The sequence below is a fragment of the Sus scrofa genome, chromosome 12 (assembly GCF_000003025.6).
Source record: "Sus scrofa isolate TJ Tabasco breed Duroc chromosome 12, Sscrofa11.1, whole genome shotgun sequence".
Taxonomy (NCBI): Eukaryota; Metazoa; Chordata; class Mammalia; order Artiodactyla; family Suidae; genus Sus; species Sus scrofa.
Genome location: NC_010454.4, coordinates 15206832 through 15234813, shown reverse-complemented (window position 1 = coordinate 15234813; position 27982 = coordinate 15206832). Strand labels below are relative to the sequence as shown.

The window sequence follows — 27982 nt, the reverse complement described above, 5'->3', positions numbered from 1 at the left end:
AGGCCACCCTAACCCGAGGCTCAGAGGGCAGCCGCACTGTCTAGTAAGTAATGCCGTCACCTGGAACAGACGGACCTCCCTTCTGGATTTGGGTCATCTGTTGCTCAAGGGAAGGACTGTCTCGTACTTTTTTCTTCAAGCTGCCTGACAGCTCCCCGCGAAGTGCCCGGCACATCGCAAATGCGGATTGGATGAATTACTCCTTTGCCCCAATCCCGGGGGCTGGAAATAGCCTTACCCCCTTCCTGCCCACTTCCTGCAGTGACTCCCTCTGACTCCTGTGGCTCTAGGGCTCAGTGAAAGACCAGTTGAAGGCTTATGGAGCTCTGACAGAGAGCGTGACCCGAAAATACACTCGGCAGATCCTGGAGGGCATGTCCTACCTGCACAGCAACATGATTGTTCACCGGGACATCAAAGGTGAGCAGGGGCAGGCTGTGGGCTCCCCGGGACTGAGTCACCTGGGAACTTTCGACCTGGTCATTTCAAACCTTTTGAACTCTAGTTGCTTCCTTTGGGGATTGGTATGAAGATCACTGAAGCAATTTGGGAAAATAGTGTGAAGTGCTCTGCTGATGTTGGCCAAGGTGATGACCACTTGGTGCTGTAGGGCTGAAGCTTCCTGTCAGGGGCCTGGTTGCTCTGCGCAGTTCAGGTCTAATTCATGGTAGCTCCCACCCTGCCCAGCAGCCCTTTGACCTGGGAGGGAGGGACAGAGGGCAGATGGTGGAAACACACGGGGGCTCAGGGTTGCAGCCTCTGCCCTTTCATGCCTTAGGAGCTAACATCCTCCGAGACTCTGCTGGGAATGTGAAGCTGGGGGACTTTGGGGCCAGCAAGCGCCTGCAGACCATCTGCATGTCAGGCACGGGCATGCGCTCTGTCACCGGCACACCCTACTGGATGAGCCCTGAGGTGATCAGCGGTGAGGGCTACGGAAGGAAGGCAGACGTGTGGTGAGCACTGGGGATGGGATGGGACCCCATCTCCCTGTCCGGGCTGTAGTGGCTCCATCTTAGAAACGAGGCTTGTGGTCATTGCAGTGTGGCAGGAAGGAGTGAGGACTCACCTCTGGCCAGCGAGGCCAGGATGCAGGCTCCATATCGACAGAGGTGGTGGTACCTGCAGCAGTACAGTCAGTAGATGGGTTGCATTTGTTATCGCTGGGAACTTAGGCCATGTAAAACACCCCTGAGGTTTGCTAAATCTCTGAAAGAACTAAGATCCAATCTGAAGGCCTGGCTTATTCTCTAAACAGTAGCAGGCTTCCACTCCCTCTCCTAGTGCTCAGATGACTTGCATTTGCTCTACCTGACTTTGTGTCCATCCTTAGAAAAGGGCCTGAAAATCGTGAGGGCATCTCTTCCTCTTAGAACATGATCGTAGTGGGCTGAATAATGGTCCCCTTCAGATGGCCATGTACTAATTAATCCCTGTAGTAAGTGTTACCTTTAGGCATTACCTTACATGGCAGTTGGGCCTTCGCAGATATGATAAACTTAATTTTGAAATGGGGAGATGATCCTGAATTATCTAAATGGGCCCAGTGTGACATAAAGGTTCTTTTTTTTTTGGTCTTTTGAGGGCCGCACCCACAGCACATGGAGGTTTCCAGGCTAGGGGTTGAATCAGAGCTGTAGCTGCCGGCCTCCAGCACAGCCCCAGCAATGTGGGATCCAAGCTGCATCTTCGACCTACACTACAGCTCACGGCAACACCGGATCCTTAACTCACTGAACGAGGCCAGGGATAGAACCTGCATCCTCATGAATGCTGGTCAGATTCATTTCTGCTGAGCCAGGACAGGAACTCCACAAAGGTTCTTATAAAAGGAAGGCAGGGGGAGTTCCTGCTGTGGCACAGTAGGATCAGTAGCTTTGTCTCTACAGTGCTGGGATGCAGGTTCGATCCCTGACCCAGCACAGGGTGAAGAATCTGGCCTTGCTGCAGTGTAGGTTGCAACAGTGCTTCAGATCTGATCCCTGGCCCAGGAACTCAGTATGCTGCAGAGCAGCCAAAAAAAATTTTTTTAATTTACAATTAAAAAAATAAATGAAGGCAGGAGATGAGATCCAAGTGAGTAGTAGATGTGACAAGGGAAACGAGTTTGGAATGATGCAAGGAAGGAGCCGAGCCATGAGCCAAGAAATGCAGGCAGTCTCTAGAAGCTGAAAGAGGCAAGGAGATGGAGTCTCCCCTCGGAGCCTCCGGAAGGAACCGTCCCCACTGACATGTTGATTTTAGCCCAGTGAGACTAATTTCAGTCGTCGTCCTCTTTTAAAAAAGTTTTTTTTTTTTTTTTTTTTACTGATTTGTTTGATTTTTTCAGTTGTAGATCTTTATATTTTCATGTCGATCTGGTTCTGTCTGTCTTCTTTTAACATTCAATAGTAGTTTTACAAGCGTAAATGAAAAAAAAAAAAAAAAAAAAAAAAAAAAAAAAAAAAAAAAAAAAAAAAAAAAAAAATTTTTTTTTAAATTTTTTTTGCTTTATAGGGCTGTACTCATGGCATATGGAGGTTCCCAGGCTAGGGGTTGAATCCAGGCTTAGCCACCGGCCTATACCACAGCCACAGCAATGTGGGATCCAAGCAGTGTATGCGACCCACACCACAGCTCATAGCAACACTGGATCCTTAACACACTGTGTGAGGCCAGGGATCAAACCTGCAACCTCATGGTTACTAGCCGTATTCATTTCCGCTGCACCACAACACGGGTATAACTCCTAATTTTAGACTTCTGATCTCCAAAACAGTAATAAATTTGTTGTTTTTTTTTATGCCACTAGGTTCATGGTAATGTATTACAGGAGCAATAGCAAATTAAAAGTTATGTCAGGGCTCTTTCTGTCCTTGCCAAAGTGGCTTTCTTCCCCAATCTCAAGAAGCGCCCAGGTTGGTGTAGGCCGATGAAGCCCCTGTGGACGAAACTGATGGATTTTTGAAGCCTCTTCTGGCCTTGGGGTCCCTTTGGAGGGTGTCAACCCTCAGCTCAGCCCCTCCTGCCTCAGGGTGTTCTGAGAAGGGCAGGTCCTTTCACAGCGGTGGGCAGGGCAGCGGGAGCCTGGGGCTGGCTCTGGGGTAACAGGGGTTCTCTCTCTCCAGGAGCCTGGGCTGCACTGTGGTGGAGATGCTGACAGAGAAACCACCTTGGGCAGAGTATGAAGCCATGGCCGCCATTTTCAAGATTGCCACCCAGCCCACCAATCCTCAGCTGCCCTCCCACATCTCTGAGCACGGCCGGGACTTCTTGAGGCGCATTTTTGTGGAGGCCCGCCAGAGACCTTCGGCCGAGGAGCTGCTCACACACCACTTTGCACAGCTCGTGTACTGAGCTCTCAAGGCCACGCTGCTGCCGGCCGCTCCCTGCTGCACAGGCGAGGGGCTGCTTCGGGGCTCAGCAAAGTTGCTGCTTCTCCCAGGCCAGGCTGCGGACCATGGAGCTGCAGACCAGCCAGTGCTCTCTGTGCCCTTCTACCACTGGGGCTCAGAGCCAGGTGGGGTGGCTGCGGCCTCAAGGACTGGGAGCCCCCAGCCTGCCAGACCCGAGAGCTCCAGTGTCCTCAGCTCGGCCCAGAGGGAAGGGGCAAGGAACAGTGTGCAAGGCACCGTGGGCCCCACCCTCGGGTCTGTGTCCTGACACTGCAGTCTGCACCAGACCCCACAGTCTGGGAACACAGGACTGACTCCAGGGTCTGAATAGTGTTACTTTCATTCAGAGTGTTACTTTGTTTCTCCCCTGTTTGGAGACCACCAGGGCATCTCTGGGCTGGATGAGCCCACCCAAGCCTGAGGTAAAGCCTAGCATCCCACAGCCAATGGAAAGCAGAGGCTTGGGCCCTGCTCCCCCGGAGCTCCCAGGCCAGCTTTGCCAGTTCCTGTCCTTTACCAAAGATGAATGAAGCAAATGTTATGCTGCCTTATTCAGGGAAGGAGGAGCCTGTCCTGCCTGACCCCATGACCCTCACCTCCTCCCACCCTCGAGCAGGGGCCTGAGATGTGGAACTTCCCCCACTGAGGGGGAGACCCAGTTTTGTCAATGCAATTGTCTCTGTTTTACAAGTTGCAGTCACTCTTATGCTGTACCCAGTTTTTAAACTGGAGACTTTGTGTGCCCTCTGGGCTCTTGAGTTCCCCTGCTGTGGGCTTGGGCCTTGGGCCAGATTGTTAAGAGCTGAAAGTCATGGCTTTTGTGTTCCTGACCTGGCACCTGTTCTCCCACTAGAGCAGAAGGAAGATGGACAACACAATGCCGCCATCTGAGCTGGCGGGCCACCCTGAGCGGGCTGTTCAGGTTAGAGTTGTGTCAGGCTCTATGTAGGTCATGACCTGCTAGGCCAGAGCTCTCTACCTGGTAGAAAGCCTTTATGATGCCACCAGTTGTGTCCCAAACTGCCAGCCCTCTTCCTCCTGGCCAGCCTTGCCAAGAGGTCTCAGCCTCTTTTCCTTCTTTCTCCTCTGGGGGAGGAATGCAGCAGGGGTCAGGGAGCCAGTATCTCCAAGCAGCTTAGAGTTGGCCTTACTTACCTCAGCCTGGGCGCTGGTCCTTTTTTCCGGCCCCTCCCCTCCAAAATGTGCCTATTGCTAGAGCTCCTCCCTCTTAACACCCAGTTTCCTTGGGAGTTGTCATTAAAGGAAAAAAAAAAAAAAAGCCAGTGCCCAGGGATGGGTCTCCAAGGAGCTGGGGATTAGTGCCAGGCAGCTCTTTGCCAGCCGTGCCCACTTCCCCACGGGCATCAGAACAAGCCAAAGCCTTCGTTGTATGTTGACGATGCACTTTTATGAATGTAGTTTCTATCGCTGTTTTTTAGCCTTTTCACATCATGTAATGTGAGGCCTTGTTAATTTATATCTCAGATCATATTTGATGGTTTTTATATATATCAATTCTAGACTGTTACAGGTGATGGACGCCTCAAGAGAGAAGAGAAAAGGAAAGCAGCTGGTTTTGCAGGAATGTGTATTGCACGGTGCCAGTTGGGTCTGGGGCCCTCTGTTTCCATCTCTTCCCCCAGGGGCCTCTGTCAGGCACCCCAAGCTGGGCCCTCTGAAGACAGTGAGCACGTGCTCCTACCTCCACCTTGGCTCTTGCCCCAGGTGGGGACCGGCTCGACCAAAGCTGCCTGGTGGCAGCTCGGCCTCTCCACAACCCCGTCCTAATGGCTGTAGCGCTCTTCTTGGGCCCACACCACCCGTCCTCAGTCCCTGACCCCCAACAGCAAACAGCGTGGTATTGGCGCTGACATGAAACGACTCTGCCGCAGGTTCAGGCTCTCACCAAGCCCCCCCCCCCCCCCAGGGTCTTGCCTCACAGGGAACGTTTTAAAAAACAAATTTGCAAACAAGCCAACAAATCCTGCAGCACCTCCAAAAAACCAAAAGACCCTGATTTCTTTTGTGTGCCAAAAACTGTGGACATGCTGGCTCAGCATCCTCAGGACCAAGCTGTTGCTTAATTTTAATTTATTTTTTTTAAATTAATCCAGATGAAAAGTTGTGGGGCCTAGGACGACCTGGCCCAAAGAATCTGAAGGGCAGTCTCCTAGCAGCCCCAGGCTGGCCTTGGGAAGGGCCATGCCACCATTTGCTCGTCATTCCGTGCGGTATGTCAGCCTGGGCCAACCCAACATGGAGAGGCCAGGGCTGGGGACAGTCCACACTCCACTGCCCTCCTGCCCCTCCTGCCCACCCCCAGCTGTGTGTCTGTGTCTCAATTGTGGATCGTGCAGAAGAACCTGCAGCCATAGTTATTTGACTATATCTTGACCGAGGGCTTGCAGTGCAAAGCCAGGCCAGTGTCGCGCATTACTTACAATAAAAGGGATCATTTATACCCAAGGGGTCCTGTGGCGATGCTTTTGGTGGAAAGGTAGAGGGAGTAGGTGTTTGCCTGGGAGGAGCTGGGTAGGGTACCTGGAAACAATCTTGCATCCTGATGGGACTCCCAGAGGGTTCTTGGGATGGTGTGGCTTGGCTGGTACCACTGCTAGCTCAGAGGTGGCACCCCCCCCTTCCCCCGACTCCTAGGAGCTCTGCTAAGGGTTGTTCTGCCAGTGCTGACTGAGGGCACACTGTCAGCTCACCTGACCCAAGTGTCACTGTGGCTGAGGTCTGAGGACCTTTGTGCCATTGACTAGCCTTCCTAGCCCAAGAAAGGACTCTGTGGTATATCCTTGCAGGGCTGGATCAGGCACCTCCAGGAGTCACCTCACTGGTCTCTGTCCCTGGTCTAGCACTGTTATCGATTAGCTCAGAGCAGAGACCATCCTTGTCTCCAGCTGAGGCCTCTGGTGCAGAGTTGGGCCTGCCCTGATGGGGCTCTCCAGCAACTCTCCTCACACTCTGGGGTGACATTTCTGCTGTTAGCTCTGCCACTTCCAGGGGCAGTGTCTACCACCACACAGTACTGTGACTCACCTGCCACCCGAGTTTGAGGTCCTGATCATTTAGCAACTTAAGGACGCATATGGGGTGGAGGCAGCAGATCCCCCCCAGGAGTCTGCCCTCTTGTTCAACTCACATAGTCCACAGGTGGTTGGGAGGGAATCAGGACAGTTGGGTCTGGGGGTCCCAGTTCCTCCAAGCTTGGCTTGTTTGCTCTGCTGGAAACTTATCCCTCAGAGGAGCAGATGAGCTGTCTCTCTTTAGTCTACTTGGGATGGTGACCACGGCTGCCCCATTCCCTGGAGCTTGAAAAAGCAGGAGGAAGAGGACAGACTGGGAGACCTCTGACAGAACTTACTGGATCTGCTTGTTCCCACCACACCTTCCTGATTCCCAGGGCACAGGGGGTCCAGAGCAGGGTTCGGCAAAAAGATTCTGTCTCACACCCCCACATCCTCAAGCGCAGTAAGGCTTGGCCCCATCACCCACTGCCAGCCTGACCTTCCCAAGGGTGAGGAGCAGTTTCAGTCAGCAAACACTGGGTCTGAAAGCATGGAGACCTGCCTGGGAAGCGTACCCCCTTTCTCAGGCTGCCTGATAGGCCTCTGACACCCATCACCGCCACACCCCACCACCAAAGCCACCGTGCTCTGGGCTGACCCTGTCACCTCAAGTCTGTGTCCTTCCTGTCACAAAGCCCCCCATCCGGCCACATAATACAGAGTCAGGATCTGTTGAAACATGTTTTAAAACAGGTTTGATCACAACAGTCAGAACCAACAGAAATAGGAGAAGAGGGAGCATGGCCCTGCCAGCTCCCCGCCAGTCTTTGTGGCTCTCAGCCTGGCGGATGCTTTAGCTTCTGCTTCTTCAGCGGTGCAAGATGGTCCCAGGCCCACATGGGCATGCCCTGCCTCACCTTTTTTTGGGGGGGGGGGCAGGGCTGCTCCCCTTCCCGCCCCTCCCCGGGGGGGGGGTCCTGGTGGGCACCTGGAGAGGCCCAGCAGGGCGCACCCTGGCTCACCTTCCTCCATTCTCCATGGCTCAGGACCAGGCTAAGGGCAGAGGTAGATGGGGAGACGTGGGGGCTGCCCAGGGCCCCAGGTGGCAGTGAGGAGCTCAGGACCCTGAGGAGGGCATGCTGACTCCTTGCTGGAGAAAAGGCACCTAGATAGGGAAGCTGAATCTGGGGGCCTCCCAAGGGGGCCACGGGGTGAAGTGGGGTAGGCTGAAAGAAGCAGGAAGCAGGGTGCTGAGCAAAGCCCAATCCTGGTTCCCAAACCCCGGCCTACTGAGGGAGAAGAAGAAATCCTGGAGCAAAGCCCTGTCCCCATAACCCTGCCTGAGCAAGATGGCCTCATCCCCTTCCCACCCTGCCCCAACCAAGCCCAAGGTCCAATCTCCCACCCTTCCAACTGCCCGCTCCAGGCCCTCTATGGAGGGAGGAGGGAGGGGACTGCCAGAGGGGCCTCAGGCTGTCTTGGTGCCGGAGTCCACCTCCTTGTGGGCCCAGAGCTCCTTGTGCTGCTTCCGGCCAAAGCCTTCATCGTAGTTGCCTTTGCTCTTAAACAGCTGCTGAAAGTGGGGTTTGCAGTAAAATTCCCCATGCAGCGCTGCATAGCTGCCCAGGCTGCAGAAGCAGAACAGCTGTGGTCAGGACAGGGCAGGACCGGAAGGCCAGGGCGGGGGTAGGGAAAGGGCGCACCTGAGCTTGGTGTGACAGTGCTTGCAGCAGAAGCAAGAGTTGTGGAAAATGAGCTTGTCAGCCACCAGCCGCTCCATGGGGTACACAGTCTTCTGGCAGGCAGTGCAGGTCTCCTTCACCTGGGCCCGGAGGCTGAAGGACTGTTCCAGGAGAGACTCCATCAGGGACCTGACCACCCCCATCCCTTCCTCCCCGCACACGCCAGACGCAGGGCCCTACCTTGGAGCGCTGCACGGTACTGCTTCCTCCGCCGCCTTTGGTTTCCTGAGGGAGAGGGCAGTGGGGCAGGGTCAGCTGAGGAAGGGCCCCCCTCCCACGACCATCACCAGACCAGATCCCAGGGACACTTAATCAAGGAGGGGAAGGGAGACAGGCTGCTCCTCACCCGTTCACCCCCAGGCCAGACACCTGCGGGGATGGAGTGCCCTCCCACCCGGCTGATCACCTACATGAGAAGGGGTGGCCTGGGCGGCTCCTGCAGCCTGGAACATGGCTCGTTGGAGGCGATGGAGGCGCCGGGTGGAGACGCGGCACCCGCAGGGTTCTGCAAGGGGAAGTCGGTTGGGAGGGCCCCACAAGCCCTTCCCCAGCTCGCAGGGTGGGGGTGGGGGTGTTTACAGCAGGGGGCTGGGGGGCTGTGGTTGGGACTTTCCCTAAGTCATTTCCTGTTGCTCTGGGTCTTGCCACTTCCGCCCCTCACCCACCCGCCGCCCCCCTTGGCCAGCCCGCCCCCACGCAGCTCCCCAGGGAACAGGGGTCCCTGAGTGGAACCATGTGTCGGGGGAAGAACAGAGTCAGCGGCAGCGGCTGGGGGAAGGGCTCCGCGCAGCCGCCCGAGCGCCCCGCGAGCTCTGACCTCGCCTGGCGCGAGAGGAGGTCAGCAGAGAGCGGGCCGGGCCAGGGCTGACCCCAGCTCGACGCCACCCAGCTCGGGGCCGAGCACTGCCCGCTCCACCAGCCCAGCCCCTGGACAGCGCTCGCGGGCTGGGCCACCCGCCCGGCGCGGCCAAGCCGCCGCCCGCGCGCCGCGCTCCTCGGCCCCGGCCCCCACTCTCAGGACCCTTGCGGACCCAGCCGAGGGCACCCCTGCCCCGCCCCGGCCCAGAGGCCCGACCCGAAGGACGCACGCTGGCCTCGCAGCCCCGGGCGAGAGCGACGGGCTGAAGCGCTCGGCGTTGGGACCCCGTGGGCGGCGGCCCCAGCGTCCGCAGCCCCCACCTGGGCCGCCGGGATTGCAAGCCGGATGCCGGCCCCTCCCCCGGCCCGCCCGCGAGTCTCACCGGGCCCCGGCCTGTGCCGAGGGGCGGGGGTCGGTCTCCGGGGGACGCCGCGGGTGCGAGGAGCGCGCGGGAACGAGCCGCCGCCGTTGCCAGTGGTCCCTGAGCGGCCGCGGCCGCCAGCGCCTTATCACGGCGCCGCCCCCGCCGGCCCCCGCCCCGCGCCCGCCCATTGGCTCCGCCGCGCCCAGAGCCGCCTCCAGGGCCCCGCGCCGCCGCCGACCCCTTTCTGCGCTTTGTCTTCCCCTCACTCGGCGTCCCTCGCCTTTGTCTACCCCCGCGTCGACCCCGCGCTCTTTGGCGCTCCGCACCGCCCAAAGGCTTCGCGCTCGCTAGCCTCGCGAAACCGGCCGCCCCGTCGGCCCGCTCCGGACGGAGGCAGGGACCCGAGCCCGAGGGTCCGCATCGCAGGCCTCGGGGCGGGGGCAAGCCCAGGTGGAGACGCTGGGGTCGCGGGATGAACGGCGCTCCCGGCGAGGCCCCCGCGGCGGAAAACAATAACCAGGCGCGCCTGGGCCTCTGGCAGCTTCCATTTTCCCGCTCCAGGGGCCCTGCTGCACGGAGGACCCGCGGGGGCGGCCCGGAGGCCCGCCCAGCGACCCCGCGCCTCTCCCACGCCCCCTCGCGCGCGCGCGGAGGCCTCCCGACGCCAGGGGCGCCTGCGCGGCCGCCAAGAAGGCAGAGCGGCCGGGCACGCGGTACAGCCACGCGAGGCGGCGAGGCCTGGCCCGCGCCGCAGGGAGGGTCCCGGGGCCGCGATGTTCAGTCTCCTTCGGCCAGCAGCCCTCCAGCCTTCTCCCGCCGCCCCGGAGACCGGGGCCCGGGAGGCTGCGCCTTTGGCGCCCAGAGGGGCGGCCGCCGCGCTTCCGTTCCTGGGCTTTGTGGGCTTAGTCATCCCCCGCCCCTGAGAGAAGTGAGGTTACCTCTTTCAGAGAAAGATTCCCAGCCTTCATAAAAAGCGAACCTGGGCTCATGCAAACACCACTTGACACAGGGGGGTGAGACCTGAGGATGTGAAGTGACTTGTTCCAAGTACCAAAGCTGGAGCAGCAGGGCTGGCATGAGAGGCCAGGGCTTCTGACCCCGACCCGGCTCCTGACGCGCTGCCCTCTGGCCTAGCCCGCTGCCTGGGCTCCGGCACGCGCTGCAGCAGGTCTGAGGCACGTAGGAGGAACCTGTGGAGCAGAGCCTCGGCCCTGCGGGGAACACAGCCTCTGCGAGGACCCCAGGGACCTGCCCGCTGGGCACCAGGGACTGCTGGGCTGTGCCTGATGCCAGGCTGGAAGCTGTTGCGCGAAGCACAGCCCTAAACATAGCTTGTTTCCACAGTGTGGCAGGAATAGAACTGGCGGCTCCAGAGCGCAGCCCACACGCTTGTCAGGGAACAGAACAGCGCGGCGCCCCCGGCGCCTGGCGGGGGAGTGCGGGAGGCGACAGGCGCCCCCAGCCCCCAGCCGCTCCCTCGGCTCCCTCAGCGCCCGCGCCCCGCCTGGCTTTCCTCCTCAGCCTCCGGGCCCTCTCCGCAGGAAGCTTTCCGCTGGGGCTGAGCTGCAGGCCCCCGGCGGGTGTGGGGGAGAGACTCCTAAAACCCGCCCCGGGCAGCATCTTTCCCGGCCAGGCGCCCACACCTGTCGTCAGGTTCTCCCAGGGGCTGTGCTGAGGCAGGAAAGGTGACGAAGGCCCCGGAGGCACAAGCTGCGCTGCGCGGGGCTGGCACCTGGGCACTCCCCGGCCGCCCGGCCCCAGGCCCCGGCCCGCCCAGGACGTTCCCGGGCTGAAGGGCGGGGTGGAGCCCACGGAAGCAGCACTCTGGGCGCTGAGGATGAGCTAACAGCAAGGTGAAGCAAGCGGTTCAGAGGAAAGAAAACAAGCTGATAATGGTGTTAACAAAAGGGAACTTGAGGTTTAAAGAAAAAAAAAAAAACCACACATGAGCTGAGTGGGACGGTTGGAAATAAACGTGACCTGGCCTTGTCCTCCCTCCGCCATGTCAGGTTCCCCACTCCCTCACCGCTGGGGCCATTCCCTTCTCGTCCATCCCTGCGACTGCCCAAGGGAAGAGGTTTTCCATTTTTGAAACTGGTGTTAGAATTTCTGAGGAAAGTGAGGGCATCAGATGGGTCAAAGCAGCTACAAGGGAGAGGGAGGGGCACTTCCTTGATCTGACATCTGAAGTGCCTGAGCTAGAGAGGAGCACACACCCTGCACGGACTGGCCGGGGGTGCTGGGGCGGCTGCTGGGAAGCACCACAGAGGAGAGAGAGGTGAGAATCATCCCCTGGCCGCCAGCCAGCATGATGGAGAGGGGCCGGCTGGTTCTTAGGTTACCTGCTCTTTGAATATTACTTCCAACGGTAAGGAGACACCATGCATCTCGTTACAAAACAAAGTCCTCCACCTCCTTTCCTGCCAAAGCTGAGCCTCTTCTGCCTGGACTCCAGTGGCCCTGCAACAGGTCCTGCGGAGGGGCTGGTCTCCAGCACTTCGACATTTCCAGCCGCAAGGTGGTTTGCTGGCCACAGGCTAAAATTAATGGCTTCAACATTAGAGAGTTAAGAGACAAATCTATTACGGGTTTTAACAGAAATGTGTGTGTTGCAAGGCTGTCTAGCTAATGAAAGAGGTCACTGCCGTGTTCCCACAGCACTGGTGGGATCACGCTCTTCTTCGGATGGCAGAACCCAGGGCGGGATGACTCATGTCCAAGCCTGCGTGGCCAACACACATCACTCTCCAGTGGACTCTCTGGAAATTTTAATTTGTTCTGGCAAGTAAACTAACACAGCAGAAGCACTGGCCCTCAGGCGAGGCAAGACATTATGGCCCCTGGAGGAAGCACTGAGGCAGCTGGCAGGAGGCAGCAAGATGGACTCTTGGTGGGAAAGGAATGAGCTCCACAGATGAACCAACGGAAGGTTTTAGGTATCAGGGCCCAAGCGAAAAGGGGGATGATGACGGCCTACCTCAGCTTTCACCTAGTGCTTCAAAAGAAAAAAAAAAATAATAAAATAAAATACCCTTCCCTTCAGTTATTAGGAAGAGGTCTGAGGGGAGGGGGTCTTATTGCTTGCCCCTCCATGGACCTATAGGATCCGAGAGCAGAGGCAAAAAATGGAACTAGGCTGGTAGGAGAGCTAGAGTGGGAAGAAGTCTTACAGCTCTGGGTGGGTGTCTTAAGTCCTGGGCTTGGACTTCAGCCCCCAGGCCGGAGCAGCATCTCTTCCTTCTGAACAAGTCAGGTCACCTGAGCTCACAGGCCTGGGAACGTCAGCTTTCCGGCCCCTCCCGAGCCCTGGTTGTTGGGGCTCCCTTGTGTCTCAAAAGCCTTGGAACAGTAATGCCAAGTTTCTCTCCAGGAGTTTCCTTCCCAGTCAGTAAGCAGCCAACTCTCCTGGCAGAAATATCCTTTCCCCAGGCTGCACCCAGGCGTGTGGGGATGTGGCCAGCCCTTGGGAAGGGTCCCTGGAGGTTCACGGCCTGGGATGAGGACGCGCACCTTCTTCGGAGGCTCAGAACTCCCAGTCGTCCACCTCCAGCTCTTCCAGGTTTGTTACCAGGCCAAAGATTCCACTGGGATCTTGAGACTGGCTGCCCTCAAAATTGGTGATTGGGGTGACAGGACGAAGTAGCTCAGGCAGAGCCTCTGAGGCACGTCGCTTGATCTGGGGGAGGCGAGAGTTGGGGGTGGATCCTGTTGCTTTGAGTCCCAGGACTCCAAGGGGCAAGGGACCAGGGCCTGGGGACAGATGGGCTGTTGGGGCCAAAAGTCTCTATGAGAGGGAGGAGCCACGCCTCTGAGGGGCTTTGGAAACGCGGCCGTTTCTCTGATTTGGAGGGCAGAGGAGAGACCATCTGAAGAGCCCAAGCTAAGCGGCCTGCGGGGACTGAGAGGAGCTGAAACCACAGGCAGGAAAAAACAACAAAGAACCAGGAGCCTCGGGGAAGTGCTACTGTACCTGCTTGAAGAAAGAGTGGTTCAGGAGGGTGCTGGCACTCGGTCTGGAGAGAAAGGGGGGGAGACCGGCATCACGCCCGGCTCCAGATTTCCCAACTCCTGCGGCTCCCACCTTATTGCCAGGGCCGCCCATCCTTCCCTCGGCTCCCCAAGAAACAGCCAGCGCCACCCACGCTGCTTCCTAGCAAACCCTGTGCTGATCCTCCTGGGGGAGGGGCTCGGACTCCCTGGGGAACCCAGGCTTTTCCTGGGCTCCCTGGGGACTGATGCATCCTCTCCAACTCTGCCTTCCCCTCCAGAGCCCCCCAAAGTCCACTCCCAGCCCCGCACGTATACCTTACATCCGGGCTGCGCTGAAGGCACTGCTCCACAAAGTGGTGGAAGTGGGGCGAGAAGGTGCGGTGATAGGGGTGGGAGGGCGAGTCGCCATTGGAGGTCCTGGGGGTGCTGGTGGCCAGGCTCTCACTCAGGCCAGGGTTGGCCGCTGAGCGCGGGGCACCCATGGTCAGCTCCTCAGCGGGGATGGTGCTGGTGTCCAGCAGACAGGGCACAGTGCCGTTCAGCTTCTCCAGCAGCATCTGGGGGGGACAGACCAGGGCCTGGACTGGAGGGGACCCCTGAAAGGCCCAGGGAGTTTCTTCACAGGTACACGTTCCCAATATACAAGGGATTTGCGGGGAGTAAAGAGAGAAGTGGACGAAGTCTGACTTTCCCAAAGGAGTGCCGGCCACTGGCTGGACAGCCACAGTTCAGCGAGGCCAAGCGGAAGAGGAAGGCTGCAAAAAAGGACCTGCCTTCAGCGGGGCTGGAAGGAAGGGGCCTGCAGTCTCTCCCCTTTTATAAGGCATCAGATCTTTCTAACTGTAGAGCCCTCACCATAGGTCAAGGCGGCAGCCGGGTCCTGTCTTTGAGGCCCAGCCCCAGTTTGCCGCGCCCCACTGAGCCTGGTGGGGTCCATCCCAAGCACCGGCAGTGCCATGTCCTGGGCTGTCACTGCAAAGTCCTCAGGCTCAGTACATGTAAAAGCAGCCCACCTTGGGGACTGCTATCCTCATGAACCTTGTCAACTGTCCAAGGCAGAAATCCTTCTAGAACTGTGCTGTCCAGTATGGGAGCCACCAGCCATTGTATAGCTGTGTTTAATTTCGATTCGGTTTAGAATTCAGTTCCTCAATCCTTCTGGCCACATTTTAAGTGCCCAAGAGCCACAGGTGACTGGTGGCCGCCATCCTGGACGGTGCAGATGTAGGACATGTCCATCCCCTCAGGAAGCTCTACAGAACACTGGATCTGTGTCGTTTACGTTAAACAGCCTTTTAAATCTTTCCTGAGCATCTGTCCTGTCTTAGGTTTTCCAGACTCCCTGCCTCGGTTTCCCTACCCTCCTAGCTGGTCTACCAGAGCTAAGCTGTCTGCGAGAGTCATCTTTCTAAAATATGTATCTGATGCTATCACTCCTGTGCTTAAAAGCCTTGGGCGATTCTCCACGTGCTTCGGGACAGGAACCAGACGCCCTGGAGAGGCACGCCCTGTCCTTCATGAGCTCCCCCTGCTTCCTTCTCCAGCCATGTCACCTAGCGGCCCCCATCTGTGCTTCAGCCATTTGCAATGACGTGCGGTCCCCACATCCTGTTCTTTCTTTCTTTTTTTTTTTTTGTCTTTTGTTGTTGTTGTTGTTGCTATTTCTTGGGCTGCTCCCTTGGCATATGGAGGTTCCCAGGCTAGGGGTCGAATTGGAGCTGTAGCCACCAGCCTACGCCAGAGCCACAGCAACTCGGGATCCGAGCCGCGTCTGCAACCTACACCACAGCTCATGGCAACGCGGGATCATTAACCCACTGAGCAAGGGCAGGGACCGAACCCGCAACCTCATGGTTCCTAGTCGGATTCGTTAACCACTGCGCCACGAAGGGAACTCCCCTGTTCTTTCTTGACTCTGGGTGTTTGCACATGCTGTTCCTTCTGCCTCAAAGCGTTTCCTTCCAGTTCCCATTCTTTACAGTTAATTCCTATTTGCCTTTGCCACTCAAGTGTCACCTCCTCCCAGAAGCCTCCCCGGGCCCCCTCCTCTAGAGCTGCCCTTTGGCGGTCCTTTAGCTGCTCCTGTCCCCACAGGGCAAGCAGCCTGTGGGTTCAGGGAGCACTTGCCCAGAACCCACACCCCCGCCCAGTTCTAGATCATGCTCCAGGTACTAGGAACCCAGGTAATCCTTGCCCAAACGACACAAGTCCACTTTCTGGACTTGATAAGACCTGGATAAGCCCCTCCCCTGGGTCTGTCTCCAAGTGGTAGACAAAGCCACTGGCTACGTATATGCCTACGAGTGGCCATTAAAAGGGGCATGAACAGGGAGTTCCCATTGCGGCTCAGCAGTAACAAACCTGACTAGGAACCATGAGGACACAGGTTCGATCCCTGCCCTCACTCTGTGGGACAAGGATGGCATTGCCGTGAGCTGTGGTGTAGGTAGCAGATGTGGCTTGGATCCGGCGTTGCTGTGGCTGTGGTGTAGGCTGGCAGCTACAGCTCTGATTTGACCCCTACCCTGGGAACCTCTAAAGGCCATAGGTGCGGCCCTAAAAAAAAAAAAAAAAGCAGGGGTCATGAACAGAAGTTGAACTTGCAGGCTGGAGGTTGCAAAAGTATTGGCTGGAACGTGACAGCATAGAACCTGCAAAGTCTAAGAATTCTAAATCAGAAACTGGCCTTCCAGGTATACTGGTCAAGGGAAGAAGATAGAACATATTTTATAAATTTATGAAAAACTGTTAGCTTGATGTATGTTTTTAAGACACCTGGTATGTGGGCTCTGGGCCTGCGACTCAGGCGCTCCCCAGGCTCCACTACCCCGCAGGTATTGCAGAGGGAAGTAAACAGTTGCACCATCTCCTGCACGGGTGGGCTCTTGAAGGAAAGGACTGGGCCTGTCATCTTAGTGTCCCTGGCTGGTGTCCTGAGTGTGGCAGGTCCTCAACAAGTGTTTGAGGAAAGCAGACAGGCCAGAAGGAAACCCCTCGGCTGCAGGCTTACCTGGGTGGCAGGCATATCCTTAAAGGGGACGTGGCCATTGGCCAGTTCACAGGCTGTGATTCCCACGCTGTAGATGTCGGACTTGGCATCATAACCCTGAAGATTCTAGATCAGGAGGAAAGAGCCACAGCTCACTCCACTATAGCTGTTGTTCTTAGAAAAAGAAGCGGGGAGAACAAAAACTGGGAAGAAGAAAAGAATGCCTGTCCCCAAATTGGGGTCAGCTGCTAAGACTTTCCTGGCCTGTACAACTGAGGAGGTGCTGCTATTTCAGCAGAAAGGAATGTCTTGGGGATGCTCTGCGACAGCAGGAGGAAGCACGCCTGCTCCGCGTAGGGACGCGGACAGCACCCAACATCTCCCCAGTGCTCGCTCCTCCCTTAAGATGGGAGCGTCTCTAAGGGAGCCTCAGGTGCAGTGTGGGACCTCAGAGGGGAACGACATCCCCTGCAATGGGCACGAAACGACCGTGTCAAGAGGCCTCCCCTTCCGGGGGGTACCCTTCCTCCCTCCAGGAGCCCCTCACTCTACTCAGAAGCTGGGAGGCACCCCTCATCCCCCGGAAATTCCTAAAGGCCTCCCCAGGGAACCACAACTTGTCTCCTCAAGACCCAGGGCACAGACCTGCTGGAGGACCTCCGGGCTGAGCCAAGGCAGAACCTTGATACTGTACTTGGGAAAGTCGTGGACTACGCGCTGCCGCTGCCCGTGGCTGATCATGCTGAGGTTGCTGCGTAAACCGGACAGGTAGACCTTCCCATCGGCAGAGATCAGAACATGGCTGGCTTTGACACTCCTGGGGGGCAGCGGGGGCGGGGGGGGAGTCACCAGACAGTAGGAGCCCCTCACACCATAAACCTTTGTCTTCCCACACTAGAGCCAGTCAGCTCTCTCCCCTGGGGCGGGGGGAGGTGTATATATGTATTATACTTATATATATACATATTATACATACAGGAGCATAGATTTTTATGAAAAATTTGAAACATAAAAAAGAAAAAGTCGGAGTTCCCGTTGTGGCGCAGCGGTTAACTAATCCGACTAGGAACCATGAGGTTGCAGGTTTGATGGATCCCTGGCCTCGCTCAGTGGGTCAAGGATCCAGTGTTGCTGAGAACTGTGGTGTAGGTCACAGATATGGCTGGGATCCGGAGTTGCTGTGGCTGTGGTGTAAGCTGGCATCTGTAGCTCCCATTAGACCCCTAGCCTGGGAACCTTCATATGCCCAGAGTGTGGCCCTAAAAAGCACACACACATAAAAAAATAGCATGACCTGGAGGTCCCATTGTGGCTCAGTGGTTAATGAATCCAGCTAGGAATCCCAAGGTTGCAGGTTTGATCCCTGGCCTTGCTCAGTGGGTTAAGGATCCAGCATTGCCGTGAGCTGTGGTGTAGGTGGCAGATGCGGCTCGGATCTGGCATTGTTGTGGCTATGGCGTAGGCCGGCAGCTGCAGCTCCGATTAGACCCCTAGCCTGGGAACCTCCATATTCAGGAGAGGCCCTAGAAAAGGCAAAAAGACAAAAAAAAAAAAAAAAAAAAAAAAAAATAGCATGACCCAATTGCATACCACTAAATTTTAAAATGTACTTATATTTTGTTAAAGCTCTCATTTATGCTTACAGACCACTGCTTCCTCTACCATCTCCTGCCTTTAATCTGTACTTTTGTTTGTAGGATTGCATAAAGTGCATCACTATTTTGCATACATCTTCTATTGACCTAATGGTACTGTTATGCACCCCATTCTTCTATTTTCAAGAACCATCCGTGTTGCCAACGACATACACCTAACTGTTGCTTCTAATTGCCACCTGCACTCTGGGGTGGGGTCTAATGCTTACTAATCTGTTCTTCCAGGAAAGGACACTCGTGCTACCTCTAGTCACCATGGATGTGAGCAAAGATGTCCACATACATGTCCCCTGATGCACCCGTGGACCAGCTGCTTTGAGGCGTGCACCCAGAGCTAGCACTGATGGACCTGGTTCTGAGTGACCCTGGCTGGCTGTGTTGGGCCACCTCCTCAGGGCACTGGTCCTCACCCAGCCCATGAATCACTGATGGTTCCATGTATATAAAATAATAGCCTCCTGTTTTAATTTGATTTCCTGATTCTTGCTAGATTTGAGTGTCTGTTCTTATGACCGTTAGTCTTTGGGGTGTCTTCTTTTATAAACTCCATATCCTTTGCTCATTTTTCTATTGCTTTGCTATCCTTTCCCTAGTGATTCACAAAATTTCCTTGTTACTAATCTCCAGTGTGTTTTAGACAACACTGACATCTTCCACCTGTGGCTCCTTTCTTAATTTTGTTTCTGGTGTCCTTCACTGAAGAGAATGCTTGAATCTTGATAAAAGATATCAAATTCATCATTTTTTTGTCTTTTTATGGCTGCACTTGCAGCACATGGAGGTTCTGGTTCCCAGGCTAGGGGTTGAATCAGAGCTGTAGCTGGTAGCCTACCCCACAACCACAGCAACTCGGGATCTGAGCCACGTGTGCAACCTACATCATAGCTCACGACAACGCCACATCCTTAACCCACTGAGCGAGGCCAGGGATCAAACCTGCGTCCTCATGGATACTAGATGGTTTCGTTAACCACTGAGCCATGACAGGAACTCCTCAAATTCATCAATTTTTTGCTTATGTCTTGTATGTGTAAAAGAAATTCTGGTATGCGCCCAGGTCACAAAGGCATTTCCTCACCTTTCCTTCTATCTAAGTTAGGCCTTTAATGGATCTGAAGTGCTCTCTGTATGGGGAGTGAGGCAGGGATCCTGGCTTTATTTCCCTCCTGACCATGACCTGCTTTTCCTGACATCATCTCCTAAGCCACCTGCCTTTCCCCAGGCTCCAGGCAGAGGGTGGACTCTGGGGCGCACACACCAATATGGATGCTCCGTGTCAGATTCTCCCCTCAAGCAACACTCAGAACCAAGCTGCCTGGGAAAGAGAGTCAGTGGCTTCAGCACTGACAGGGAACTGCTCTGCCTCCAGCAGAGGCGAGGACAGGATTCCAACCTTGATTTAAACTCTGTCTTCGCTAAGTTCAGTCAACCTTCAACTGTTTCCTGGAGGGCTTCTGGGCCCAGATCCCGCTCTTGTGGAGGGTGTGTGGGCCCGGGAAGCACCTGTGCACATATCCCATGTGGTGGATGTAGTCCAGGGCCTTGAGCACCCCCTGCAGGATGTACGCGATGGCCAGCTCGTTCATGCCGTCCATGAAGTGTGTGCAGATGAGATCCTTTGCAGAGCCTGGAGATCGTGGGACAGAGGGGAGGGTCACAGATGAGGAAAACAGCACACGAGCACACTGAGAGCAGAGCTCTCAGAACCCCTCTCTGCCAGGACCCCTTTCCCACTCACCATACGCCATGAATGATGTGACAACCCACAGCTCGTTGTCTGCGATAAAGGTGGCTCGATAGGGCAGGATATTGGGATGGCTGAAGAGTTTAGAGACATGGAGCTCCCCCTAAAAGCAACGGTAAGCCGCGGTCAGAACCAAAGGGTACTGAGGAGTGACGCTCAACTTGAAGGGGGCAGCAGGAGTGGTACGGGGAGCTCGGCCTTCCCAGGTGCTCTTCTCAGAGTCCTGGGAGCAGCCTGAGCAGGTGCCACCAGCATGAGAGGAGCTGGGCTCTGCCGCCTTGGCAGGGAAGCCAGCCCTGCTTCGTCAGCTCCTGCCTAAGTTTGGCTCTGCCAGCTGATCCTACAGCCAGTCCTAAGCTCCCCGCCAACAGGGCAACCGCTGACAATGCAGCGGAGGGCAGCAGATGAAGACGAACTGAGGACTGGAGTCTTAGGAAGATATAAGCTAAGCTCAGCTTTAGGGCCAAGGCACAGAACTCTTCTTTAAGATAACAGAACAAAAAACTGTTTTCCGGCGTACAGAAAATGTTATCAGTAGAAAAAGGAAAGAAAGCCTTAAAGAGCAAACAACAACATAAAACATTAGAAGAGATTCCTTAGCAACCTCAAGTAGAGATCTCTCTTCTTCAGAAGCAGCTATAGAAAGTTTAAGACCCATGGAATTTTCAAATAAATTTGGAAAAAACACATGGGAAAAAAAAAAAAAACTGTACAGGAGTTCCTGACATCCTGCTGTGGTACAGGGGGTTAAGAATCCGACTACAGCAGCTCAGATCGATGTGGAGGCGTGGGTTCAGTCCCTGGCCTGGGAACCTCCATATGCTCGGGTGTGGCCTTAAAAAAGCATTTGTACAAAAGAACTGCAAAAACTCCAGGGTCCAGGCCTCTGGGAAATGAGACAAGGCCAAATAGGTAGCACTGTCTACCTGTCCATGTTGCTTTACAGAATAAAGATAAAAATCACCAACATTGTAAGTCAACTATCCTCCAAAAAAAATTTTTTTAAAAAGAACAGAAAGCATTGAGAACTATGTCTAGATACTCATGTTGCAACAGAACAAAGGGTGGGGAAAAAAAATGTAATGTATACATGTAAGGATAACTTGATCCCCTTGCTGTACAGTGGGAAAATAAAAAAAAAAACAAACAACGGAAAGACTCACGAAGGCCAGTTTGCTCTAGAACAAACTCAGATATATGTTTTCCCAAATAACTGAGCTGGGACTAACTGTTCCATTCTCAGACTCACAAAGCTACCCTGGACACATGACCAGTATTGGAGCAGCTGAGCATGAATTCAGAAAAACATTATAATTGAAGATGAGGAGGTGGGCTGCACATAACTGGGCTGAAAATACACTGACTCAGGCCCTAAATCTAAGAGGTTCCCCGTGCAAACCTTCAACTGTGAAGAAGAATCCAGTCCCTGCCCAGGTACTACATCTGCAGCCTCTCCCAGTTTAACTTGCTTGCTTCTCCGGTAGAAAGGAACCCCGGGCAAAAAGACAGGAAGGGCTGGGGGACAGTCGCTGGTCGCCCGAGGCACCTGAAAGAGACTGTCTGGGGGAGCCTGGCCCTGCCACTTACCAGTGCGTGTGATTCAGAGCCTCTCTGAATGATAAACAAATACATGGGCCAAAAACGATCTTTGGAGAAGTGGGGACTATAAATTGGGCTGAGCAGCATCATAGAATCCTAACGCCGAATGCCCAAGATTCTTCAGGAAGCACTTCCACAACTTCCGATGTGAGAGACCCTTGACGTTACTGCTGGAAATAGGACCCCCCCCCCCCCCCCCAGGCATCACAGTCGCATTTCTTCACCTGCAAGAACGTCACCATCTCATTGGAACACGCTTCGAGGTTAATCCTTCGTACCGTCACATACTCTCCTGTTGGTTTGTACCTTGCTAGGTTCACTGTCATCAGGTCCTCGAATCCTTTGCCTGAAAAAAAACAGGAATGCCATAAACAGGACAACAGCAGCAAAGGGGTCCGGTTCCCCAAAGAGGCTTGATTTTAAAAGAAAATCTAAGTTCAAACGTTCACTTGTGGGAGTTCCCATGGTGACTCAGCGGTAACAAGCCCGACCAGGATCCATGAGGACACAGGTTAGATCCCTGGCCTTGCTCAGTGGGTTACGGATCCCGCGTTGCTGTGGCTGTGGTGTAGGCTGGCAGCTATAGCTCTGATTCAACCCTTAGCCTGGGAGCTTACATATGCTATGGGTGCGGCCCTAAAAAGACAAAAGACAAAACTTTTACTTCTGTTGTTTCTTGATTTTTTTTTTTCCATCAGTTCTCCCTCAGCCAATTATTCTGCGACCCAGATGCCAGAAGTGTACAGCCTGAAAGAAAGGAATTGAGAAGAGCTTCTCCCTGGAATGATTTTTTTCCCCATACTTGGAAAAAGAAAACTAAGGACGACCCACAGAAGCCAGTTTTGTCACCACAAATCCTGCTAACTGGCTGACAGCTTCTGGCACACATTTGTCTGAGGGTGCTGAGCAGGGTGCAGGGGTCCCCTGGGGCATGAAAGCCCTGACAGTCCTGGACGTTACCTATAACGGTGAGTAGCTCGTAACACCCTCCCTCTGGCAGGAAGCTACTCATGATCTCCTGTTTAGAGAAGGATGCTATCGACTCTGAGCTCGCCTCATTGGTCTAAAGAAAAAGAAAACTAGGTTAATAAGTGAAACCTGGGGGTGGGATGAGCGTGGGGAGATGGTAATTCAGACCCACGAGGTGACTGGCATCGAAACAAACGTGCAAATTCTGACTCTGAAGCAAAGCAGAAGTTCCGGCACTACTTGATGAGAAATGTAGAGGAAAACTCAGCTGTTCGATGCAGTAAGCAGCACTACTGCCAGGGTGAGTGAGTGTGAAAGTGCCTACGAACTGGGGGGGGTGTGTGTGTGACAAGGGCCAGTTCTCGTGAACAGCTGATTGTGTGTCCTTTCCAACAACTGGCTTATTTGCTAAAAACCATGAAATTCTTACTTGGGAAAGGATGTCTGGAAAGAAAACACATGTAGAAAAGAGAAGGGGGGGTGGGTAGGTGGGGGATCCTCTTGAATTTCCTGCCGCATTAGGGTCCTAGTTTTAAGGTCCTGACTTTAAAAAAATCCCAAAGATCAAACACACTAAATCTTCAGGAAACCAGGAGCCCAGACCCATCATTTCCTGACGTTTCCTAAAGCCAGAAAATGGCTAACACCCTGGGCTGGAGGCAAGGAACAGAGCTGTCAGGGCTCAGTCATCATCCAAGGCGGCAGAAGTGACCCGCTCCCTCGCTGCTGTGTGCTCCGGCCACAGATGAAGCTGGGCCCTGGCCGTTGAGCCTGCGGTGGTCACATCTGAGGTCCTGATGGCAAGCGCCCAGCAAAATACATGGCAGGCCAACAGCTCTTTCTTCAGAGTCCATGGGCTCTATTTTCTTCTTCCAAACCTAAATTTACTTGCATGATTTAGGGACTACGCGTATTCTTCTTTCTTTCGGATCCTCTTTCTTCAGATGTGTCTAACTACAATGGAGAGCCCTAGGCCAGTTCCTATTTCATCGGCTGCATTCATAAACCTGCCCTCTGGTCAGGAAAAGGTCTTTGAACACATGAGAGGCTCTTGGCTCAGCATGAATGGAGAATGTTCTGACATGGCGGAATCACCTCCTAGGGGGTCCCTGAGGTTTCAAACACATCTGGTTTCACAACCGTTGGTGCTGCCAATAGGGAAAGAAACCAGACGCGGCTCTGCTTCCGGCACCACTTACACTGACAGTTAAGAGGAACCAGTCAAGCAAAACTGAGCCCTGTTAGGAAACTGCAGTTCTAAATTAATCAACTTTGTATTTTGAAGATTCACTCATATTGCTACGTTTAGCCAGGCTGTACACCCATGCTGTATAATATTCATCTTGCAAACGCGTCTTGATTTATCCTTCCAATGCTTTGGGGATTACATTTCATTCTATATTATGAACTGGGCTACAAAAAACACGCTTGAACGTGTCTCCTGATGCATGGATGCGAGAGTCACGCTAAAGTTTACGCCTAGGAGTGGAACTGGAGGTCACAGAGTGTGTGAACACTCCAGGATATGATGCCAAATTGTTTTCCAAAACGGTTACACCAATTTACACTCCCACCAGCAATATATGTATGTTCTCACTGATCCATTTTTACTCAACACTTGGAATAGTCAGACTTAATTTTTGCCAGCCTCCCTGTGGGTTTGACTTACATTTCCGAGTGCTAATGAAGTTGAGCATTCTTTCATATATTTATTGGCTGTGTGGGTTTTCTCCAAAGTGAAAATGCCTCTGTCTCTTGTCCATTTTTCTGCCTAGTTGCTTTAATGCAGGATTTCCCCAAACTAGACCCCGTGGAACATTGATCCTGGCAGTTAATGCATGAAAAAATTTACATGTCCAATTAAATTACAAAATGCAGCACACTCCCTCTCAAGGACAATTGCAAGGGTACCTGCATATTCAAGGCTTTGAGAAGTTCTGCAGTTTGACAAAGTTGTACTTTGTTTAATCTAATGTTTCCCAAAGATACCTGTCCAGAGAAGTTTCCTTTACCTAACATCTGTTAAATTTGGGGGAAGATAATTCGGGAAAGCCTGTTTTTAGTAAAACATACAGTCTAATGTGAAGACTCCAGGCTTAGGGGCCGGGAAGAGGCAGAATGTGAACCCAGTCACTTGCTCTGTGACCCTGGGCAAGTCCTTCGTTAGATCTGGATCTTAGCTCATCAGTGGAGTAATTCCCATTTCATAGGGTTGTTGTGACAATGAAGCGAGATTAAATAAGCAACGAGCTTATTTAGCGCTACTTGGTGTATCAGGGGTATTCAGTAAAGAGGGATTCGCTGCTTCTCTTGCCTCTTTTGCTGTCTACTTTTTAGTCACTCTCCTGTCCAACAAAGAAGATGGAAGAGAGGAAACGGAGAAGCCTAAATGCAGCTTGATCAACAGTTCAGTTCATTTGATTTTGGTTGTTACATGTACCCGTGTTTTCAAACGCTCTGAAAACAAATTCTAGGATCATTTAAAAGCCATTGTTGCTTCTTGAAACATCCTGTCTTCGGAACAATCTGAAGATACTGGTTACTACATGCCAGGTGCCTCACACAGATGAGAGCCAGACAACAAGGGACAAAATGGGGTGGGGATTTGAGCAAAAAGCCTAAACCGGGAGCTCTGAAATGGCGACGTCCCATCTGTTGAGAATTTAAGTTGCATGCTGAATTAACCTTGACCTCATCTTAACCTTATACCTCTGACCTGCTGCACCTCCTCTTGCTCGGCAGATGCTGCCTCAAGCATCAATCGACTCCTCAATAAAATCAGCGTCACTGGTTAGCGTGAAACCCAGGGGCCTGCTTTCAGACCAGCCGCCTTCTCTGAGTTCACCCCTTCTCTGTGAAGAGCCACAGGATTCGGCCACTGCCGACTTTTACGACTTCACCCCATGTCAGGCTGCCCTGACTCCCTGCACTTGACCCACCCAGACAAGCGCGCTCCGGGTCTAGCAACCTCACACCAGCTATCCCTTCGCTGGAGACCCTCCTGCCCTGCTCCTTCCCTGCCCCTGCCGGTTTCTCATCGCTGCCTCCTCCTTGTCACTGCGGTCTCAACTTAAATGTCATCTATTCATTGAAGACTCTGTCCAGCCAGAGTAAAGTAGCCCCCAGTCACTTTATTGCACCATCTCGCTTTACTCTTCACTGTGATCACCGTAATTTATTTTGTCTCTCGCCCGTCTCCTCTACTTGAATGCAAGCACCTTGAAAGTGGGACCTGGTCTGTCTTTTTCACAGACGTATTGCCCAACCCCGACCACAATGCTGGCACATGCTTATAAAAGAATAATTTAAGCCATGTTTGCACGGAGGAGGTTTTCTGCTCATGACCTTGTCAAGCCCATGGGCTGAGGAGGGGAACAAACGTACCAGCCAGCTCCACTGGAGACAGTTCGACATACAGCCCTGCACTGCCCGCACCAGCCCTCCTAAAACACACTCAGTAGCTCCCCTGTTTCAGACCAGAATCTGACATCTGCCTGTGAGAAAGTACTGCGTTTTTTTTTTTAAGCAGGTAACAATATGGCCCCAATCAGAACAAATCTGGACTCTGTATTTGAAGGTCTCTCCTCTGCTCTCTGGGCAAATGCCTTAACGTTTCTCTAATTTAAAAGAACAGAAGGACTATGAAGGACAGCCAAGTCCTGAGATTTAAAAAAAAAAAAAAAAAGTATATGCACTTTAAAACACTCCCTTTGGAAAAACTACAGATAAGATACTTAAAAAAAAAAAAAAAAGACACATTGTCTACAAAGCTATACACTAAAGACACACTTTTGTTGAGCCTAGGTAGGAGTGAGTCTTTAAGCTACTGATACGATTAGTTCATAACTTGACAAATATCTCTACTCTCTTTGTTGACTAGAGAAAACTGCTTAAAAGCGTTAGTTTTAGAAAATGAAGTTCTTTAGGTAATTGGGATTGGGGTCCCTTGAGCAATCTGGAATTGCATCAGATGAACTAGGCTGGTGGTTGCTGTGGCTCCTCTACCGTTCTGTCCCCAGCTCCCTGGAAATAATCCTAAAGTGGAGGCTTCTGACTTTGTGGGTGTTCTATAGTCCCAACTCCAAGAGAGACAGACTTTATTTAGGAAAATGAATAAACAAACAAAGGCAATATTTTGAAAGGAAGAGGTTTGGTCTGATTTTACCACAAGAAAGGCGGTTTAGTCCATTACACTGTTTCAGATTTAGAAAAGGTCAAAACTGAGATGAAAAGGATGAGCTCTTTAGCGCATTCTCTTTAAACAGAGCATGGCATAGTTTTAGTTGTGTGAGGTATAATCTCAAATCACCTCGAGAAAGAAACGAATTCTGTCAAAATCTTTTCTTAGTTTCCCACCATGAAAAGCATTCTGCTTCATTTTGAAGCAGTTGAAAAATACATGAGCTACCGGTATCCAGAAATGACCATAAAATGATAACTTTGTTTAAAGAGTTTAAAACAAAACACAATAAAGCACAAATATTTATGAAATGCCCAACAAATAAAAACATTCAGGTTTCACACAGGATAACTTCTGGTATAACACTGGCAGCTGTGAAAATACACTAACTGTGTATAATTGGCACTGTACTCTGGAAAAATACCTAACTGATCCTATAGGGCATGTTTTTGCTGTCCTGAGTGGAAAAATATCTGGAGTTGACAGAAAGGTGCTCAGCCAAGCCCAGCCAAGATCGATTCAAAGAGAAATCAAATTCCTGGTCAGCAGCACTGTCCCCCACTCACCGTGGGGGTGCCTGCAAAGGGCACCAAGATCTGCCATCTGGAAAGAGAACATGTCTGTGCAGAAAAGGGCTCTACCCTCTCTTTATAAGACACTGGTTCACAGTATCAAACCCAGCTTGGTTCCCTGCGGTTATGTCCATCGGTAAAATCAACCAGAAGAGGAAGAAGCAGGGCAAGAGTCTTGAAACTTCTGCCAGCAAAATAATACATTGCCTGTTTTGCACCTTAAAATCTGGAGCTTTGTTGTGAAAGCAGCTTTGAGGTCCTGCCTTATAATCGAGACAGGGATGTACATTATCTCTGTGGACTGAAATCTATTACTAAGGGTAGAAAATTGAGGCCTTAATTTGATTTTAGTGGCCACAGGGCCACAAGATAACCACATGTTAGATTGTCAAAACTTTCTCTTTGTTGGAGGGGGTGGTAGGTGATTAGCAGGGCTAAGAAGGGGAGGAGAGAAAAGAGTGCCTGAGACCTTTTCAGCTCTCAAAGTTACACCCCAGAAATCCTGGGTGAAACCTGAGTCCCCCACGTAGAAGAATTACACCACAAATAAAACTCAATGACAGGTGAGCGAAACATAAAATGATGAGCCAACCCAAAAAACACACAAAGTTCCACGAGTTGTCTCCATGCAGAAGCCCCCGTGCTAGAGCCTAGAAAATGACTTACTTTTCTCCGAGTGTCACCCGGAGGCTGCTCTGGAGTAGAGAAATTGATTGTTGGCATTTTGGTTTTTGGCAGAAGACACACTCACATTCAGAACAGCAATTATTACACTTAGGACTACATGGATTAATAGAAACCGCTGTAGAGTCATTATAGCAAAAAATGCCTGCAGTGCTACATATAAACACACACACACAAAGATCCCCGGTAACCTCACTGCAGATAGATGGGATTTTAAACATGAATCTGTGGCTCTTCAAAACTCGGC

At 53.1% G+C, this 27982-nt stretch overlaps 3 protein-coding genes across 25 annotated transcripts in view; 1 reads left to right on the top strand and 2 right to left on the bottom strand.

Moving 5' to 3' along the window:
- The window catches only part of MAP3K3 (mitogen-activated protein kinase kinase kinase 3), a 69806-nt gene extending 63971 nt beyond the window's left edge, over positions 1-5835 (top strand). Inside the window, exons 15-17 of one of the 2 annotated variants that reach the window (XM_003131293.6) lie at positions 291-420; positions 779-956; positions 3108-5835. In XM_003131293.6, coding sequence (XP_003131341.3) covers positions 291-420; positions 779-956; positions 3108-3336 — 537 coding nt within the window. In that variant the 3' untranslated portion in view covers positions 3337-5835. The remainder of the gene's footprint in view (positions 1-290; positions 421-778; positions 957-3107) is intronic. The other variant, XM_003482965.4, reaches the window with a different exon arrangement.
- On the bottom strand, positions 5180-11016 carry LIMD2 (LIM domain containing 2). 4 transcript variants are annotated; one of them, XM_021066098.1, is made up of 5 exons: positions 10997-11016; positions 8541-8635; positions 8311-8355; positions 8092-8231; positions 5180-8016 (listed from the first exon to the last, which is right to left on the bottom strand). In XM_021066098.1, the coding sequence occupies exons 2-5, from the start codon at positions 8580-8582 to the stop codon at positions 7857-7859; spliced, it is 387 nt and encodes a 128-aa protein (XP_020921757.1). In that variant the 5' UTR covers positions 8583-8635; positions 10997-11016; the 3' UTR covers positions 5180-7856.
- Positions 12105-27982, bottom strand: part of STRADA (STE20-related kinase adaptor alpha) — a 30917-nt gene continuing 15039 nt past the window's right edge. For 11 of the 19 annotated variants that reach the window (XM_021066782.1, XM_021066785.1, XM_021066791.1 and 8 more), the window contains 9 exons: positions 22291-22393; positions 21555-21676; positions 19726-19834; positions 19491-19614; positions 16978-17149; positions 16354-16458; positions 13659-13900; positions 13324-13366; positions 12105-13029 (listed from right to left, as the gene is read on the bottom strand). In XM_021066782.1, coding sequence (XP_020922441.1) covers positions 12877-13029; positions 13324-13366; positions 13659-13900; positions 16354-16458; positions 16978-17149; positions 19491-19614; positions 19726-19834; positions 21555-21676; positions 22291-22393 — 1173 coding nt within the window. In that variant the 3' untranslated portion in view covers positions 12105-12876. Of the gene's footprint in view, positions 13030-13323; positions 13367-13658; positions 13901-16353; positions 16459-16977; positions 17150-19490; positions 19615-19725; positions 19835-21554; positions 21677-22290; positions 22394-27717; positions 27747-27982 lie in introns of all 19 variants that reach the window. The other 8 variants (XM_021066774.1, XM_021066779.1, XM_021066773.1 and 5 more) reach the window with 2 other exon arrangements.